The 15392-nt window shown below is 36.5% G+C and overlaps 2 protein-coding genes across 4 annotated transcripts; one reads left to right on the top strand and one right to left on the bottom strand.

The window, feature by feature from the left end:
* Positions 1 to 546: 546 nt before the first annotated feature.
* On the bottom strand, positions 547 to 8176 carry LOC107786595 (asparagine synthetase [glutamine-hydrolyzing] 2). 2 transcript variants are annotated; one of them, XM_075219320.1, is made up of 5 exons: positions 7911 to 8174; positions 6347 to 6528; positions 6082 to 6202; positions 5789 to 5898; positions 547 to 2756 (listed from the first exon to the last, which is right to left on the bottom strand). In XM_075219320.1, exons 1-5 carry the CDS (start codon positions 7957 to 7959, stop codon positions 2742 to 2744), a joined length of 477 nt encoding a protein of 158 aa, XP_075075421.1. In that variant the 5' UTR covers positions 7960 to 8174; the 3' UTR covers positions 547 to 2741. The 2 variants fall into 2 exon arrangements, with proteins under 2 accessions (XP_075075421.1, XP_016463589.2); XM_016608103.2 differs by lacking the exon at positions 547 to 2756 and having other exon boundaries at positions 5647 to 5898; positions 7911 to 8176.
* Positions 8177 to 10912: 2736 nt separating this feature from the next.
* LOC107786594 (organelle RRM domain-containing protein 2, mitochondrial-like) lies at positions 10913 to 13084 on the top strand. Of its 2 annotated transcripts, none has more exons than XM_016608100.2 (4): positions 10913 to 11214; positions 12040 to 12108; positions 12349 to 12455; positions 12539 to 12710. In XM_016608100.2, the coding sequence occupies exons 1-4, from the start codon at positions 10968 to 10970 to the stop codon at positions 12563 to 12565; spliced, it is 450 nt and encodes a 149-aa protein (XP_016463586.1). In that variant the 5' UTR covers positions 10913 to 10967; the 3' UTR covers positions 12566 to 12710. The 2 variants fall into 2 exon arrangements, with proteins under 2 accessions (XP_016463586.1, XP_016463584.1); XM_016608098.2 differs by having other exon boundaries at positions 10915 to 11214; positions 12532 to 13084.
* The last annotated feature ends 2308 nt before the right edge of the window (positions 13085 to 15392 follow it).

The following is a 15392-nucleotide window of genomic DNA, read 5'->3' as shown; positions in this document are numbered from 1 at the left end:
AGATCGGACTATCCTCTGGAATAGGAACTGTTGGCAGAGGAATTTCCGAAGACATTTCAATGCTTCCTTTTGACCTTGTGAAGTATGAATGTAAAGCCAGACTACCACAAAACCAACCACCTTACTATAGAACCTAACTAACAGTAAACAACAAACCAGTCAGTTTGAAGCAATTAACACATAGGTAATCGCACGTTGGGGTGTGATGCACCTATACAGTTAAATGTGTTTCTACATGTTTCGCAACGGTTGCATGGTTCATCCCGGCTCTGCTTATTTTCCCCAATTTTCTTTTTCTTTCCACTTTTGGCTTTTGTACTTCTCCTCTTATTCCTATTTTCCACTCTTTTCTTTCCTCTCTTTCCTTGCTTTTTTTTCGTTTTTCTTTTGGTTTTTCTTTGGCTCTCTTTTTCACATCCCTCTCTTATTTGAGTTATTTACAAAAATGTGACCGGATCCGATGAGGATTGCCTACGTATCACGATGCCGCGTGAATCAGATCATTACGTAGTTCAAGAAAAACAAATGCGAAAAATAAAGAAACAATTTTTGGGAATTTTCAAATTTTCATTAATAAAACTCCTAAACTTTCTATTACAAAAGACTTCCAACTACTCATTTTCTTGGAATTTTAAAAACTACCAACAGACTCAAAAATAATTTCCAAAATACAGACTCAATAAATGAAAAATCATGAATACATCAATGCTTCGACTCCTGGGGCCCGTGGGACATCATCCGGTCTCACGGGCCTACGTGCGAGATACCCTTGAAGCCGCTCCAAATCACTCATTATCTGGCGGACAAATGTCATTACAGCAGCGAAGAAAGTGGTCTGAGTCATATCCTCACATGCGTGGCATTTCATGACGATATAGTAGGCAATGGCTCTAACCCTCTCTCGGACAATACCCTTTTCCTGAAGTAAACGCCCGATTTGCTGATTCCGAGCTTCCAACACTTGAGTGTCATGATGATTTTGATTCCGCAATTGTTGCATATCTTCGTCCATTTGGGCCATCAGAGCATAACAATGTTCCCTATCGGCTTTAAAATTCCTGGCCTATTTGTCCGCCTCATTTTCAAGGGTGGTTAGCTTTCTCTTTAAATTGGAGATTGTCCCCTCATATTTTCTTTTCATTTGTCGCACAAACTCTGCCCGCCCTTCTGCATTCTCTGCCAATTATGCTCGGACTTTTGCTAGACTAGCCTCAGATTTTTCTAGGTCATCTTGACACTCAAGTACCTTCTTTCTCATACCGCTTATAAGCATTTCATCTGCCCGGCTTCTTTCCAGGTTTCTAGCAACTATTCTCATTTTATGGATTTGAGCTTTGAGAGCTTCGTTTTCCTGAGTTAGCTTTTTCTTTTCCCCTTCATCTGCGGCAGCTTGGATACTGTGGCCAAATTTGAGGTCCCTGATTTGTCCCTCTAATTTACTTATCTTGGCCCTATAGCTTTCTTCTTTTGCCAACCAGCCCCACTGTTCCTGCGAGTCGTTAGTGAATTGTTGGACATGGGGTCTCTTAGCAGGTCTCTCGGGCTCTCGAGGAATTTGAAACCTTTTGCCAAACCAAACCATATAATTGGGGTCCACCTCACCTCTAGCTAGATCCCGCACCATAGTCTTGGGTTCGAGAAATCTGCACTCATTCCAAACTTGGCGAACTCTTCCTTCTGGAAATACAACCTTTGGGCCAAATTCAATGACATGTACACTCAAATCTTCGTCATGGGGGACGATTTGAAATCTTCCCAGTTGGCGCAAAACCCTATGAGGAGTATATGGTTGGATGCTCCGGATGCTCCGGATGCCCATTAGGAGAAAGTAGCAGACTTTAGCTGACATGTATACGACTTCGGTGGCAGGGAGCCATCCGAACGTCCACTCAATTTTATCCGAAGTTAAAGAACTCAAGTGTGCAAACCAAGCTTCGGTACCCTCTGGAAATTCAACCCCAACCACTCGGCTTTCAAATTCTTCGATGCAATCCAAACCGGTCATGCCGTAGTTCATATACCCGACATAGTGGCAGAGATGTTCCAGTATCCACAATTGTAGTAGTAAGTTGCAGCCTTGGAAGAATTTTCCCCCTTCTCGACAGATGGTCAAAGCTCAGTAAATCTCAGATAAGATCAGGGGAACCAAAGTGCTATTAGCTTTCTTGATTGCGACATCAACCATTCCCACGAGGCCCAATTCTATGTTGCCGTCTTTTCGCGGATATATTATAACACCCAAGAATGCTACTATAAAAACCAAACCCCTCATTGCCTCCCATTTATCTTTATTTCCGGCATAGGTCAGACCAGTATTCGGTGCTTCGAAACCTCGGGGATTGCCATAGCGTTGGTACAGGAACTGGAAAGTGCAAAACCCTTCAGATAAATTCTCATCCTGAATATCCCGGCTAATACTCAACATATCCAGAAACTTGTAAGGAGATACTGGTCTCGGTGACACCGGGTACCGACTTCTAAAGTTTCCGCTAAGGCCGGCGTAACCCGCAATTTCCTCTAGCGTGGGTGTGAGCTCAAAATCAGAAAAGCGAAACACATTGCGAGTCGGATCCCAAAAAGGTATCAAGGCTTCAATCACGTCCAATCTTGGCTTGATGTTCAAAAGTTCGACAAGACCACCCAAAACGTTTATCATAGTTCCTCGGCTACCTTTTCCTAGGTCATTCCACCACATGTGGAGCTGTAAGGGGATCTCTTCAAGAGCTGCGAAGGGTTCGTTTTCATCTGTGCTCATCCTGCACATTTATTAGGGTGATTTAATTTAAAAGGTTATGACTCATTTTGACTCAAGAAAAGGTTATCACTATTTTTTTTAAAATTTTCATAAAAAATCCGGCTTTGCAAATACGGCCTTTCAGCACTTCGGGGAAGAAGATTTTAACGTTGTGTTTGCTAAACGGCCAAAACCTTAAAAAAAACTACTAAAGGTGGTTGTTCTTGCAAAAACGGCCTTCCGGCGCCCTTTGGGGACATTCAACTATTTTAGACAAGAATGACATCACCTTACTTATTTACAATCAAAACAAAATTTTTTTGTTCTTTTGGGCTATTTTTACAAAAATGAAGTTGTACCCGATTGGGTTACCTACGTATCCCACATCCGGTGAGAATCAAACTGCCGTAGTTCGGGAAGACCAGAAATAAAGTAAATAAACTAACTCTTTTTTTTTTGGAATATTTTAATTTCCGCAAGAAAGACTTAAGAAGAAAGAAAATTTTTTTGATTTCAAATTTTTTTTTTTTTTTGGGAATTTCGAAAGAAGAAAGTTTTTTTTTTAATTTAGACTTTTATTGTTTTTTTGGAATTTCGATAGAAAAAACTTCTAAAGAAGAAAGAAAAAAAATTTTGGAATTTTATTTTGAATTTTCTTTTCAATTTTGAAAGAAGAATGAAAATATTTTTGGATTTTTGGAAGAAATTAAAAGAAAATATTTTTGTATATATCTATATTTTTTAAAAAAAACAATTAGGGTCTAAAAAGCAGTAAAAGAAAATATTTTTTATATATTGTTTTTAAATAAACAATTAGTTTCTAAAGAAGCAAGTAATGGAAAATATTTTTATTTTTTTTGGATTTTTTGAAAATTGGAGTCTAAAAAAAGACTTTTCTAGAGAGGAAGTAAAGGAAAATATTTTTGGATTTTATTTTTTTTTTTGAAAATTATGGGCCGGAACCGATGAGGTTTGCCTACGTATCTCACATCCAGTGAGAATTAGACCCGCGTAGTTCGCCAGTTTTGACAGAACAGGGGAAACATGGCAGTTGAAAACTTTGGCTCATTTGGAGATGACTTCTTCTTTTTTCAGAATTTCGGTAGAGTTTCAGAATTTTCTAAATACCTACCTCTCACTCCTATATTATTATTATTATTATTTGATGTTTTTGATTTTTTGTTTTTTTTTATTTTCTTCCGCTGTTCTAGAAGCCGGTCAACATGCAAGCCAAAACAAATAGACGCGCAAGTAGCACGTAAAATGCATCAGGATGGTCATTTTCATTTGGGTACACCTGTCCTAGACAGACTCAACCCCTGTGTTGAGTCTCCAAGGTCAAATGCACGTGATGTAAACAAACGTTCCTACTAGGGATCCGGTATGAGGCTTGTTATACTAGGTTTAAAAACCTGGGTTTATTGTTCTAGACCTGGCTTACCCGAGCGGACAGCTCGAGCCGAGGGCAGCGTACCGGGAATACAGAAGCTTCACCGGCTTTGCAACTTGTCCGAACCTCGTTCTAAAATTGGGATAAGACTCTAACAGAAAAGAAGTCACACGAAATGCACACTTTCCAGATGATTTAGAAGACTCAGAGAGAGGAGGGTTTCGTAGCAATTTATATACAGTCCAAACAATATCAAAGCGGTAAAAGCGGCATTTAGTACATTAGGCTCAACATGTAAAAACCAAATAAAACAAGCCAACTATAACAGTTATTCTAAGCTCGAATTCTTGAACCCTGAACCAGAGATTCTGGGTATTTCCCCAGCAGAGTCGCCAGAGCTGTCACACCTTCTTTTTACACACCCGAAGGTAGTACAAGGGAGTTTTTCCAATTAAAGTGATATTATTCGAAATGGGATTAATTTATTCAGTTTTGTTCAGAGTCTCCACTTGGGATAGTTTATTTGGTGTCCCAAGTCACCGATTTATTTTAAATCCCAAATCGAGGAAAATTTCGACTTTCCTTTTTGAAGTCTGCGAACCAGAAATTCTGAATAAGGAACTCTGTTAACCCGGGGGAAGGTGTTAGGCATCCCCGGATTCTGTGGTTCTAGCACGGTCGCTTAAACTATTATAACTGGCATATTATCTGATTTTAATACATGTTTTAAACTATTGTGCATTTTTTCCTTATAACCGCTTTTATTTAATTATTGTTACATATTGCGAATCATGTCACGAGAACCGTACTCACGATCTACAACATGTTTAATTTTTTTAAAGAATAAATTGTGGCCGGGTCACATAACTGTACCCCGAATTTTAGTAACTAGGTGTCACAAACTACGTTACGGGAACCGTACCCGTAGCTATGACAATTATTCAATTAACGCACCTAAAGCAAACTACGAAAGTTCAAGCCAATTTCTATTTTTTTAGCTTGCGTTTTCTATCTCTTTTATACATATACATACTTCAAAAGTTTTTGTAAAAAGGAAGATATATATTTAAATTTGCTCGACTTATGTAACTTAATGTACAAGTCATGAAAATACATAGACTAGTAAAAAAGGATTGGATAAATCAGGAGACAAAAAATCCAAGAACAAGAAAACGTGAGGCAGAGAGGATAGGGGGCAAATTTTTAATTGCAAAGTATGGGTTCATGTGACCTGTAAAGCACTAATGACCGGCAATAAGGGATTCAACAGACAAATGCAATATATTGTTGCTGCCATACTGTGAAAAATATCCTGCTTTATTATATCAGTGTATCTTTATGTGATAAACATAAAAGTTAAGGCCCCGATCGAAAGCAACATCCACTGTAACTTGCCAATCCATGATACTGATCTAATGCGAAAACTGAGCTAGCATGATGGTAATGTGCATTAATTAATCATCATGTTAAAAATCAGGATCACATTACGTGGAATGTGCGACACTAGTTTTTGAGAGCCCCAGAAGATAAATCTTTCTCGTATTTAGAATTATTCATCCACAAATACAGAGGAACAAATTAGGGACCTACCAAACAACATCGCATCTCGGACCATTTCAAAAAATTAAAAAATTATGAATAATCTGCAGATACGTATCACTAACCATAAATTTGGCGCCCCATATTTCTTCCTCAGTAGCAGGAACGGCAGTGATCTTGTTTTTGGGGTTCTCATAGCTTCTTAATTCTCCAACTGCTGTAGAGAAGAAACACCCTAGAAAAATATCCAGATTCAATACATTGAGGCAGTCTTTATCGGCGTCATTTTCTCAAATTAATTTATTCACATGTTCAATTGGACATGACAACCCTAAAAAACATATCTAGCTCATTATGCATCCCGCTTGATGATGGACCAATAACCGCCTAAAGCACAAGAAATAATTTACCAACCCACCTTGAGGGAACGACGCAAGTGATTTGCCACAAGCACCTTTAAGCAAATTGGCATCATTGGCGAAGGCCACATATCCGTCAGTAGTGATTCCCCAATAGAGAGGTACCTTACCGAATTGATCCTGCCACAAAGATCCAGGATTTGAACCCGGGTAATGACATGTTTTACCCAAAACAAAGGTGCTACCAAACTACTACGAGGATCAAGATTCAACAAAACCAACTATATATATACAGGGCAATTTGGATAGGGAAAATTTACTTACACTAGCTACAAACAATGTAGAAGTGGACTTGTCGAAAACGATAAATGCAAAATTGCCTTGAAGGTGACCAACGACATGACTCGGAGGGTAAGGTGCCCGATCACGAAGAACCTTGTATTCTTCAATCATCAATACCACCTCATTTGCCGACTTGGCAAGGCCATATTGTTGTCTCAAACTCCCTAAGTTGTCAAGAGATCCCTCAAACAAGCAAAAGATTTCTTCCTTAACAGCAAATGACCAGTCATTTCAACACCAAATTAATCTTACAAGTTGCTTATTCACGGTCAATTAATTTTATTTAATAGTCACTGAACTTTACCCTAATCACTATAATAATAAAGTTATCATTTTTTTTCTTTATTGTCACATTAAAGCAATTGAACTATGTGTGAATTACAAATGAAGGAAGGTCAAATTCCACCAAATAAAAATTTGACTTTCCTAATAGGACAATTTAAAATATTAAAATGAAAAAGAAAAAGAAAACTCAAAATTGGACGTTCCCATGATTTGTACTTTCAAGCAAACCTTAGATCACAAGAATCTTGAAGTGTTACGCAATTTGCTTGCTTCAAAACACATGCAATATAAATATAAGTAGTATTATTTGTTGATGAACTCCTAAAAAACCTCCCAACTCATTGACCAACGACAAGAATTATTTGATTTTTTCCATCAAAAGTTAAATTCCCACCTACTTATTATTTCTACTTTTTTTTCTTGCATTAGCTGACAATATTTTATTTACTTTTTAGTTTTTTTTGTCTTTTCAAGTAATTGACAGAGCCTGCCAAACTGCCACGTTCATGAAGATAAAAAATCCAGATGGTATCAAAGGGAACACCAAGGTTTTTAGTGCAGGATTCTAACACATGTTAGCCATGCAAAGAAAGGGCTGATAATAGAGCCAATAAATTAATGCTTTCATCATCTCCGATTAAACCGTCAGATGACATAATTAAATTCAACATATCCAACAAAGGAAATGCTAAACCAGTAAACTTTGTTAGTATACATAATTAGATATGGTTATCAACTAAGGGCATCCTGTAATCAAACGGGGATCAACATGTCTTTAAAATCATCAATAGCTCAGACATGTGAATTGTGATCAACGCCGACAAAAATAATTCCTCACAAGCTCCTCGGTTTTCTGCTCCAGATAATATTTTTTTCGTTTGTTTTAATTTGGTGTTTTTATTTCTATTTTTAGTAACAGTTTTTATTTTCAACCATTCTTCCAAAAAACATCCTTTCATATTTAAAAATAATTTTAATTAATTTCAAATTTTTCATTTTACTATTTTGTCTTTAATAAAATAAATTTATATATAGCCACGACGCATTCAGAGGCGTGAGGTAGTGGAATTGAGTTGAGAATCATATGGTCTCATGTTAAATTTCCAAGTGAAGGTAAAAATACTAAGCGATTTCTTGTTACCTGAAGTATCCGTATCAAAAGAAAATTGGTGAAATGGCAATCTTTCTTTCTTAATTTAAGCTCGTACCCAGACAAATAACTTGGCAAACAATAAAATGGGGTGATTAACACTTTTGGTACCTTGGCAGTGAAGCAGACTCATCCATGTGAGTGTAGGCGAGTTGGACATGACCGTTGATCTGAATGGACACCGCCGAAGAATCGCTTGTAATGAAGCGGTTCACCAGAGCCTCCGCCGTTATCTTAGGCGACGGAGTCCGGCTTCCAGCGTCCACCAGCTCATCCGGCGGCGTCACAATCGAGCTGCTAAAAACGCCCAGCATTTCCAAATCTAACAACCAAAAGAATAAGCAAAGTTTACACTCTCTTTGGTAGAGAGTACACGAGGGAAGAGTAAGACGAGGAGTAAGGAATTTATAATAGGAGATGATTGAGGACCTTTTGGTCATTTAAAACATGCAATTGTCTTTTTGGGAGTTTTTGGACTGGTTTTGTTCGCAAAGATAGAAGATGGTACAACGCAAAGAGTGGCACGTGAAGTGGGACCCAAAAATGAGGTAATGATTCTTGTGTGGGGGAGGAACTTAATCATGCAAATGATAGATGTACGAGGCTTCTTTTTGTTTTACAATTTTGTGGATTCAGATTTATGTGGACTCAGAAGTATAAGATTGGGGTCTACAAATTTGTAAGATAAAAAAAGAAGCCTCATACAATTAGTGTCAGTTGTACGAGACACAAAATAAAACTTCTCCAAAATCTATCACAAGAATCGATAGAACTTTGCAAGCAAAAACTTTCTCAAAGAAGAAAGATGAAAAATGTGCTCTGCCAGGACATCGTACACTCAAAAGTAGTCACAAAATGTGATTCGCTTCGGTTGAAACTATATCAATTAGAATAATCAACCTGTACACAGGAATACTACCAGGCAGCAAACAGACGCTAATTCTTCAACGAAAAGCATCACCTAACTTCGAAATAGAGCTGAAAATACCATCTTAGTAGCATAATTGTGGAATTTACAAAAAATAAAAAATAAACCCATCGTTCAGAGTGAAATTGCGCAGAGTGACCTTCTGCGCATCTAGTGTTTATTTTTTTGGCCACCATAAAGAATATGTTGATTTATTAGTCTCGCATGTTTTTTGTTTTGTTTGTGCACGATAAGATTTCAGCCACAAATACTGAAAAAAATTTCTGATGGTTCGTCGGGTTTGTGGTCGAATTCTGATGATAATCACCCTAAGATGCTTATGTTGATTGGCAGAATATCGTGATCACTAAGATTTGGCCAGAAATCTTGACGTGAACGTGATCATCAGGATTTTTACTGAAAATATTGACGATCACCATAAAAATTTGGTGAGCGCTAGCAGCGTGCTTTCAAATTTGTGACGCGAAGGCTATATTCTTAAAAAATTTCTCAACGAAATCACAACCTAAACAGTGGGACTAAAGATCTTGTTGGTGTAAATCACCTTTTCCAATCTCTAATGTTAACAAATTTATGATTTTTACTTATTTATATTATTTTTGATAAGTGTTTACTTTCAATATAAGTTTTAATTTAATTACAAGTTGATATACAATTTATCATTTATATATAGAGTTATGTATTAGACTAGCTACAATCATTCCATTTTCTTATATTAAGTGGTGTCATCCGATACCGTTTTGTCGGAAAATTTTAAATATATGTGTATAATTAATACACAAATTACTGCATATAAACAGGAATGACACCGCTTAAAAATTCTTCATCCGTAGCCTAAAGGTTAAGCGACTGCTCTTTTTGTTTCTAAAAATGGATGTCCTACGGGATTGAACTCCTGATCTCTCCATAGATGAAAAAAATTAGCTAAACCAATAGGCTAAGGCTTGGTTGTGTGAGCTAAAGCGAAATATATATATATATTAGATATTCCATAATAGTTACAAAATATATTAACGCATTAATTTTTCAAAATTAATATAGAATTAACAGTACTGTAGCTATTTGAATTTTCTGTTTTCATAAAAACTTCTCCAGTTTTTGCTAATTTGGATGTAGGCCAAATTTAAGGGCCAACAAAACGTAAAGACATGAGTCTAAACTCCATTGTCATCCATTAAAAGACTTCAAAGGTTTGAATTGAAAAATAAAATTTTGTAAAGTTGTTATTTAGTTGAATTTGGTATTATTGCAAATGATTGAGAATATCCTTTGAAGTGTATATCTCAATTTTGACAAACTTTGGTGAAAATTCGAGGTGATTTTGACTAGAATTTCAGATTGAAACTAGAAAAAGAAGACATAAATAAATTGTATATATTTTGTAGTCAGGTGTAGAAGCAGAATGCAAAATATATACAATTAGCATAATTGTATACAAGTTGTATATAAGTTGTATGTAAATTATAGTTTTTGACCGAATTATGTATACAAAATTTATATTTAATTTGTAGATAAATTATAGATTTTAACTAAATTCTTATACTATTTTTGAAAAACTTTAGTTAGTTTTTGTAAATAGAAAAACTTAGATAAATCGGGTAAATAAATTTAAAATTTTGTATATATATAAAAAAAAAGTCCCTTTATAAACAGATCATATGTCCGCTGGGCCCAAATGAAAGTGCAAATTGGTCGGGAGAAATTCAAAAATAGACAGATTTACAAGTGTTCATTCAAAAATAGCCACAGTTTTAAAGGTAATCGAAATTTAGTCATTTTTCATGTAAAGATAAATCTGAACGAAAACACTGTTCAAAATCCGAAAAAATACTCTAGCATAATATACTGGAGTTCCAGTATATATACTGAAGTTTCAGTATAATATACCGGTCCAGCATAATATAGTGAAGTTTGGAGCATCGGTGCTCCAGTCTCCGGTATATTATATTGGAGCCAATAAAGTATATCGGTCCAATATAATATGCTGGAAGTTCATACACAGGTGCACCGAACTTCAGTATATTATGCTGGACCGGTCTCTGTTGCAGCAAAATAGTGGCTATTTTTCATTAACTTGGTAAACGCTGACTATTTTTGAATGACCAGTCCAAAAACTGGCTAGACCTGTTAATTTAACAAATTGGTCCCACAACCTCTAAAGTCCAGCCCGTCCAAATACCATTCTTTCAACTGCAAAAACTGAAGCGGGTTCGACCGTATATTCCAAATAGGGTTTCGTTATGGCTCTGTTTTGCTCACCCTGTAATAAAACTTTAACTTCAATTTCCTCTTCGTTCACATCATCTGCAATTCCAAAAGCTTTCAAATCCCCATTTCCTCCGATTTTCAGTTCGGAAAGGGTTTCAAATTTTACACCGCGCATTTCGATTGACCTGTCTCGGAAGAAACCTTATATACCCAAGTGCTCGGATTCTTCAGTTGAGCCAGATAATAATACAAATTCTACGACAATTATTTTCCTGAAAGGTACGCTGAGAAATTTCCCTTCAATCAATTTTATCTATAGAGTTCTCATTACAATAGCTTAGTCCAATAAGGATCATTATTAGTGCATTAAGGGAGCAGTAAACCTTACATTTTCCGGTAGTTGGGAAAATATGGAGTCGGGGGATATAGTGAATGAATGCTTCAATATTTTGTCAATTCAGTACCATCATTTCCAATCCTGCTATTTAGTTAGTGGTATGTGAAAAGAACCCTTCAATTGTCTTTAGAGTCGAATAATGGCAGCTCATACAAGGAGAGAAAACTTGGTCATATCTTTAGAGTGTCTCGACGATTTTCATATAATTTGTTCGAGTAGTATAGCAATGAAGCTTAAAAAGGACGTTATATTGAGCTGCATAAAGGCTACACACATGCAAATAAATGTTATTGAGGAGAGCTGTATGTCCGGTGAAGGTTGTTAAAATTGTTATTATTATCTTATACTCTGAATAGGTTCGAGCCGTGGAAACAGCCTCTTGTAGAAATACAGGCTAAGGCTGCGTACAATAGACACTTGTGGTCCGGCTACTTCTCCCGACCCCGCGCATAGCGGGATCTTAGTACAACGGGCTACCCTTATCTTATACTCTGAGAACCTCCAAGCTCTTATTGACTGAAAGATATGAAGATTCTGATGTATCAGTTAAGTGCTTAGTAGTCTTCTCCTTGTGAAACTATGGTCTGAGCAGTCACCAGCAAATAGGTCAAGAACTTATAAAAAAAACTTTCTGTTTATCCAAGCCTTTGATGACGATACTCTTCCTCCTTGTTTGGGTGTTACATCCAAAAATTTGATTGATGCAGGACTAGCAAAATCTACAGCAGAGGGAAGATTGAAGGTGGTATTTTCACAATTTGGAGATGTCAGCCGAGGTGCATATATTTTACCATGGAATTTCTATGTACACTTTTATCTTTGCATTTTTCTTGGTAAATATCATACGCGACAACATTTCTGGTGGATAGTTATTACTTATTCGTGTTAAGAAGCTCATACTTTTCCTCCCTATGTTGCACAGCCAAATTATAGCTATTGATAAGAAAACTAAGCAACTGTTGGGATTTGCATTATTCATTCTAAGAATATTGTACTTTGTGTTCCTTGTGTTGCAGTCAAAATCATAACAGATAAGATAAGTAAGCAACCGTTGGGGTTTGCATATATCTGGTTTTCCGATAAAGAATCTGCACAATCTGCTGTCCAAGAGATGAATGGAAAGGTAAAATACAGATGCATTATCTCCTGATTTGGATCCATTTGCACATCAACATCTGAGAATTTCCTTTGCTGTCAAGTTCTTAGATGGCAGGTTCGTACAGGTTCAGATAGCAAAGCCTGAATCTTGCAAGCCAAATGTCAGGACAGCAACTTACAAATTCTAGGCAACCCTGATCTGCTTCTGGCGAGCATTAATAGCCCATTTAAGGTTACCAAATTAAGGATATCCGGACATGAACGAATCCACGATTCAGGAGCACTCGAGCAAACCTTGTAGACAGCCGCAAGGACCTATCTGATGCTAATGATATCTGAATCTGGCTACTATTGCTCCTTTGTTGATATAACTTGAGGTCGTTTGTGCATAAGGCTGTATTGTGGTCCGGGCCCGGGCCTAAATGGGCCAAACGGGCCTGGGCTTAGTCGGGCCGGGTTGAGGCGGTCCCGGGCCTAACGGGCCAAATGAGTAGAACCGGCCCACTGCGGTCCTAAGCCCACATGGTCCCGGGCTAAATGGGCCGGCCCGCGGGCCTAAACGGACTTTTTCGTTCCGGGCTATTTTTTTTATCTAAGGCAATTTCTTGTAAACTATATATGTATATACTAATATAAATTGCTTATATATAGCTATATAAATATATATAGTATATATAGTATGTATATATAATTATATATTGCCTTATATAATATATAGCTTATATATATTATATATACTATATCTATATATATATATATATATATATATATATATACTATATCAAATTTAAACACAAAATAAATTGCAAAGAAATATTCAAGGGAATGTCTTATAATTTTTATTATTACGACATTAACAAAAAATGGCAATATCTTTCTTAGTCTTCCTCCCCCCAATGGAATGAGCACAACAAGGTACTAATACCACCATTAAAAGGAAAAAAAAAAACTAAGGAAGATGTGCCAAAATACAAGTTACATATTAGTCTATGTATTATCTCTAACAAATCTCATAAATCCTTCAAGGTCCGGAGGACTTTCCGTTGGTGGTGGAAAAGAAGCTTGTCCATCACCACTTCCGGGCGAAGCAGCATCCTGCGCAAGTTCCGCTAGCATTTCTTCATAAGCTTCGTCTATCTCCGGTTGTGATTCTGCAAGTCCAAAAAATCAAGGGTTATCACTATCAAGAATAATAGGCAAAATTGACGGGTAACATTGACTATCAAGAATAATAGGCAAAATTGACTATCGGAAAATTGAAAACAAGGGTTATCACTATCAAGAATAATAGGTAGAGGAGGATGGGTAACAGGTCTGGATCGGGGAACCGGGGGAAGAGTAGTAGCTTAGCGAATAGATTTACCAATTTTAAATTTTTCCTTACCCTTACCACCAAATGTTTTTTTCAAAGAAAAGTCCATATTAATTATAATTATACTAAATAAAACAAACAAAACTATAATATTAAAACTTAAGAGTTGGAACGAGTTTATCGAATTGATGAACAACTTCTTGAAAATTGAATATCGTTGAAGACTTGAATACTTCAATCACCAACTTCATAATTTTTCACGAAATTGCAATAATAAAGTAAGCAATTATAGAAGAAAATTAGAGAGAGATTCAGAGAGATTGATGAATTTGTGAGTAAAAATGAAAGAATGAGGGGGTATTTATAGTTGAGAATAGGGAAAAAGTATAATTATAAAAAGTTTGGGGGCCAAATGACTATTTTTTAAAGTTCCAAACGGCTGAAAATTGAAGGCCAACAGCTAGATTTTAAAAATCTGACCGTTGGCCATTTTTTTAAAAAAAAATTTTAAATTGGGGCCCGTTTGGCCCGGTTGAACCGGTCTACCGGTCCCGGTTCACGGGCTATTTGGTCAGTACCGGCCCGATATGGGCTTTTGCACCACTAGAGACCGGCCCGTTTGAACCGGCCCATTTGGCCCGTTTGGCACGCAGGCCCGGGCCGGGGCCGGCCCACAATACACCCTTATTTGTGCATGTGTTTACTCTGTATCTGCCGTATCTTTTGGCAATTTTTAAGGGACTACGTTTTGTTTTTTGTTTTTTTTTTTTGGGGGGAGGGAAGGGGAGGGTGGGGGAAGCTAGTTCAGAACTCTTGGACGTCATGACTAGTCACTTTTCCAGAATGATGGAGTTAAGCAAGTCATTTTATATATTTTCATGCCCAACATTTTATTTTCTTATTCGCGGAAACAGAGTCAATAAACTTGTCAATGGGTGATTTACCACATCTGACCATTAACAGAAATGAAGAAAAACAGACAAGATAGATGGATAACTTTAAAGCACTGTAAATGGTTTAATCGGTAAAGGTGTGTGTACAAGTACAACACAACAGATAAAATAGGATAATCTGATTTTGTATTTCGTAAATCTTCATATGCACTAATCCACAAATGTAGCAATGTGACGATAAAAAAAAGGGATAAAAAAATGTTTTAGATGACGTTATGTAGTTAAGATTGACCATGTAAGTCTAAGTATGTACGAAAAATAAAGGAGAGGAAAGAGGAGAGCTTGTATTGATTTGGTTGTGAGCAACATACAAGAGGTTAGTTATATAGAAGTTTAGACTACCAGAAATGAGCGATGCTCCTAAAAGAATGCTAAATGGATTGATTTCTCAAGACATAGTATCTAATCGTAGCGTACCAAATTAGTCTCTTTTTATATTCTTTGACACCCAACATTTTATTTTTTAACTACTCCCCGTTTATTTAAATCTATTTTCTTTTTGGTTCGTTCCAAAAAGAATGACTTCATTTTATAATTTGGAAATAATTTAGCTTAAACTCCCAATGAGTAGCTTCTATAACCACACAAATACTTTAGACTCATTTTTTTTTTTAGGATCACAGATTCTAAAAATATTTATTTCTTCTTCTTCACTTCTTTTCGACTCTTCTCTGGTTTCCACGTGTTGATTATGGCC

The sequence above is a fragment of the Nicotiana tabacum genome, chromosome 8, assembly GCF_000715075.1.
Source record: "Nicotiana tabacum cultivar K326 chromosome 8, ASM71507v2, whole genome shotgun sequence".
In the NCBI taxonomy this organism is placed as follows: domain Eukaryota; kingdom Viridiplantae; phylum Streptophyta; class Magnoliopsida; order Solanales; family Solanaceae; genus Nicotiana; species Nicotiana tabacum.
This window is presented reverse-complemented; position numbering and strand designations above follow the sequence as displayed.

What these genes read in the sequence shown, in the direction of transcription:
- LOC107786595 (XM_016608103.2), bottom strand. Translation starts at nt 7,959, where the DNA reads ATGTCCAACTCGCCTACACTCACATGGATGAGTCTGCTTCACTGCCAA. An exon ending in CTACATTGTTTGTAGCTAGT is followed by an intron (nt 6,203 to 6,346) that starts GTAAGTAAATTT and finishes TCTTTGTGGCAG; the next exon opens with GATCAATTCGGTAAGGTACC. An exon ending in ACTTGCGTCGTTCCCTCAAG is followed by an intron (nt 5,899 to 6,081) that starts GTGGGTTGGTAA and finishes ATATTTTTCTAG; the next exon opens with GGTGTTTCTTCTCTACAGCA.
- LOC107786594 (XM_016608098.2), top strand. Translation starts at nt 10,968, where the DNA reads ATGGCTCTGTTTTGCTCACCCTGTAATAAAACTTTAACTTCAATTTCC. An exon ending in GACAATTATTTTCCTGAAAG is followed by an intron (nt 11,215 to 12,039) that starts GTACGCTGAGAA and finishes TGATTGATGCAG; the next exon opens with GACTAGCAAAATCTACAGCA. An exon ending in ATTTGGAGATGTCAGCCGAG is followed by an intron (nt 12,109 to 12,348) that starts GTGCATATATTT and finishes CTTGTGTTGCAG; the next exon opens with TCAAAATCATAACAGATAAG.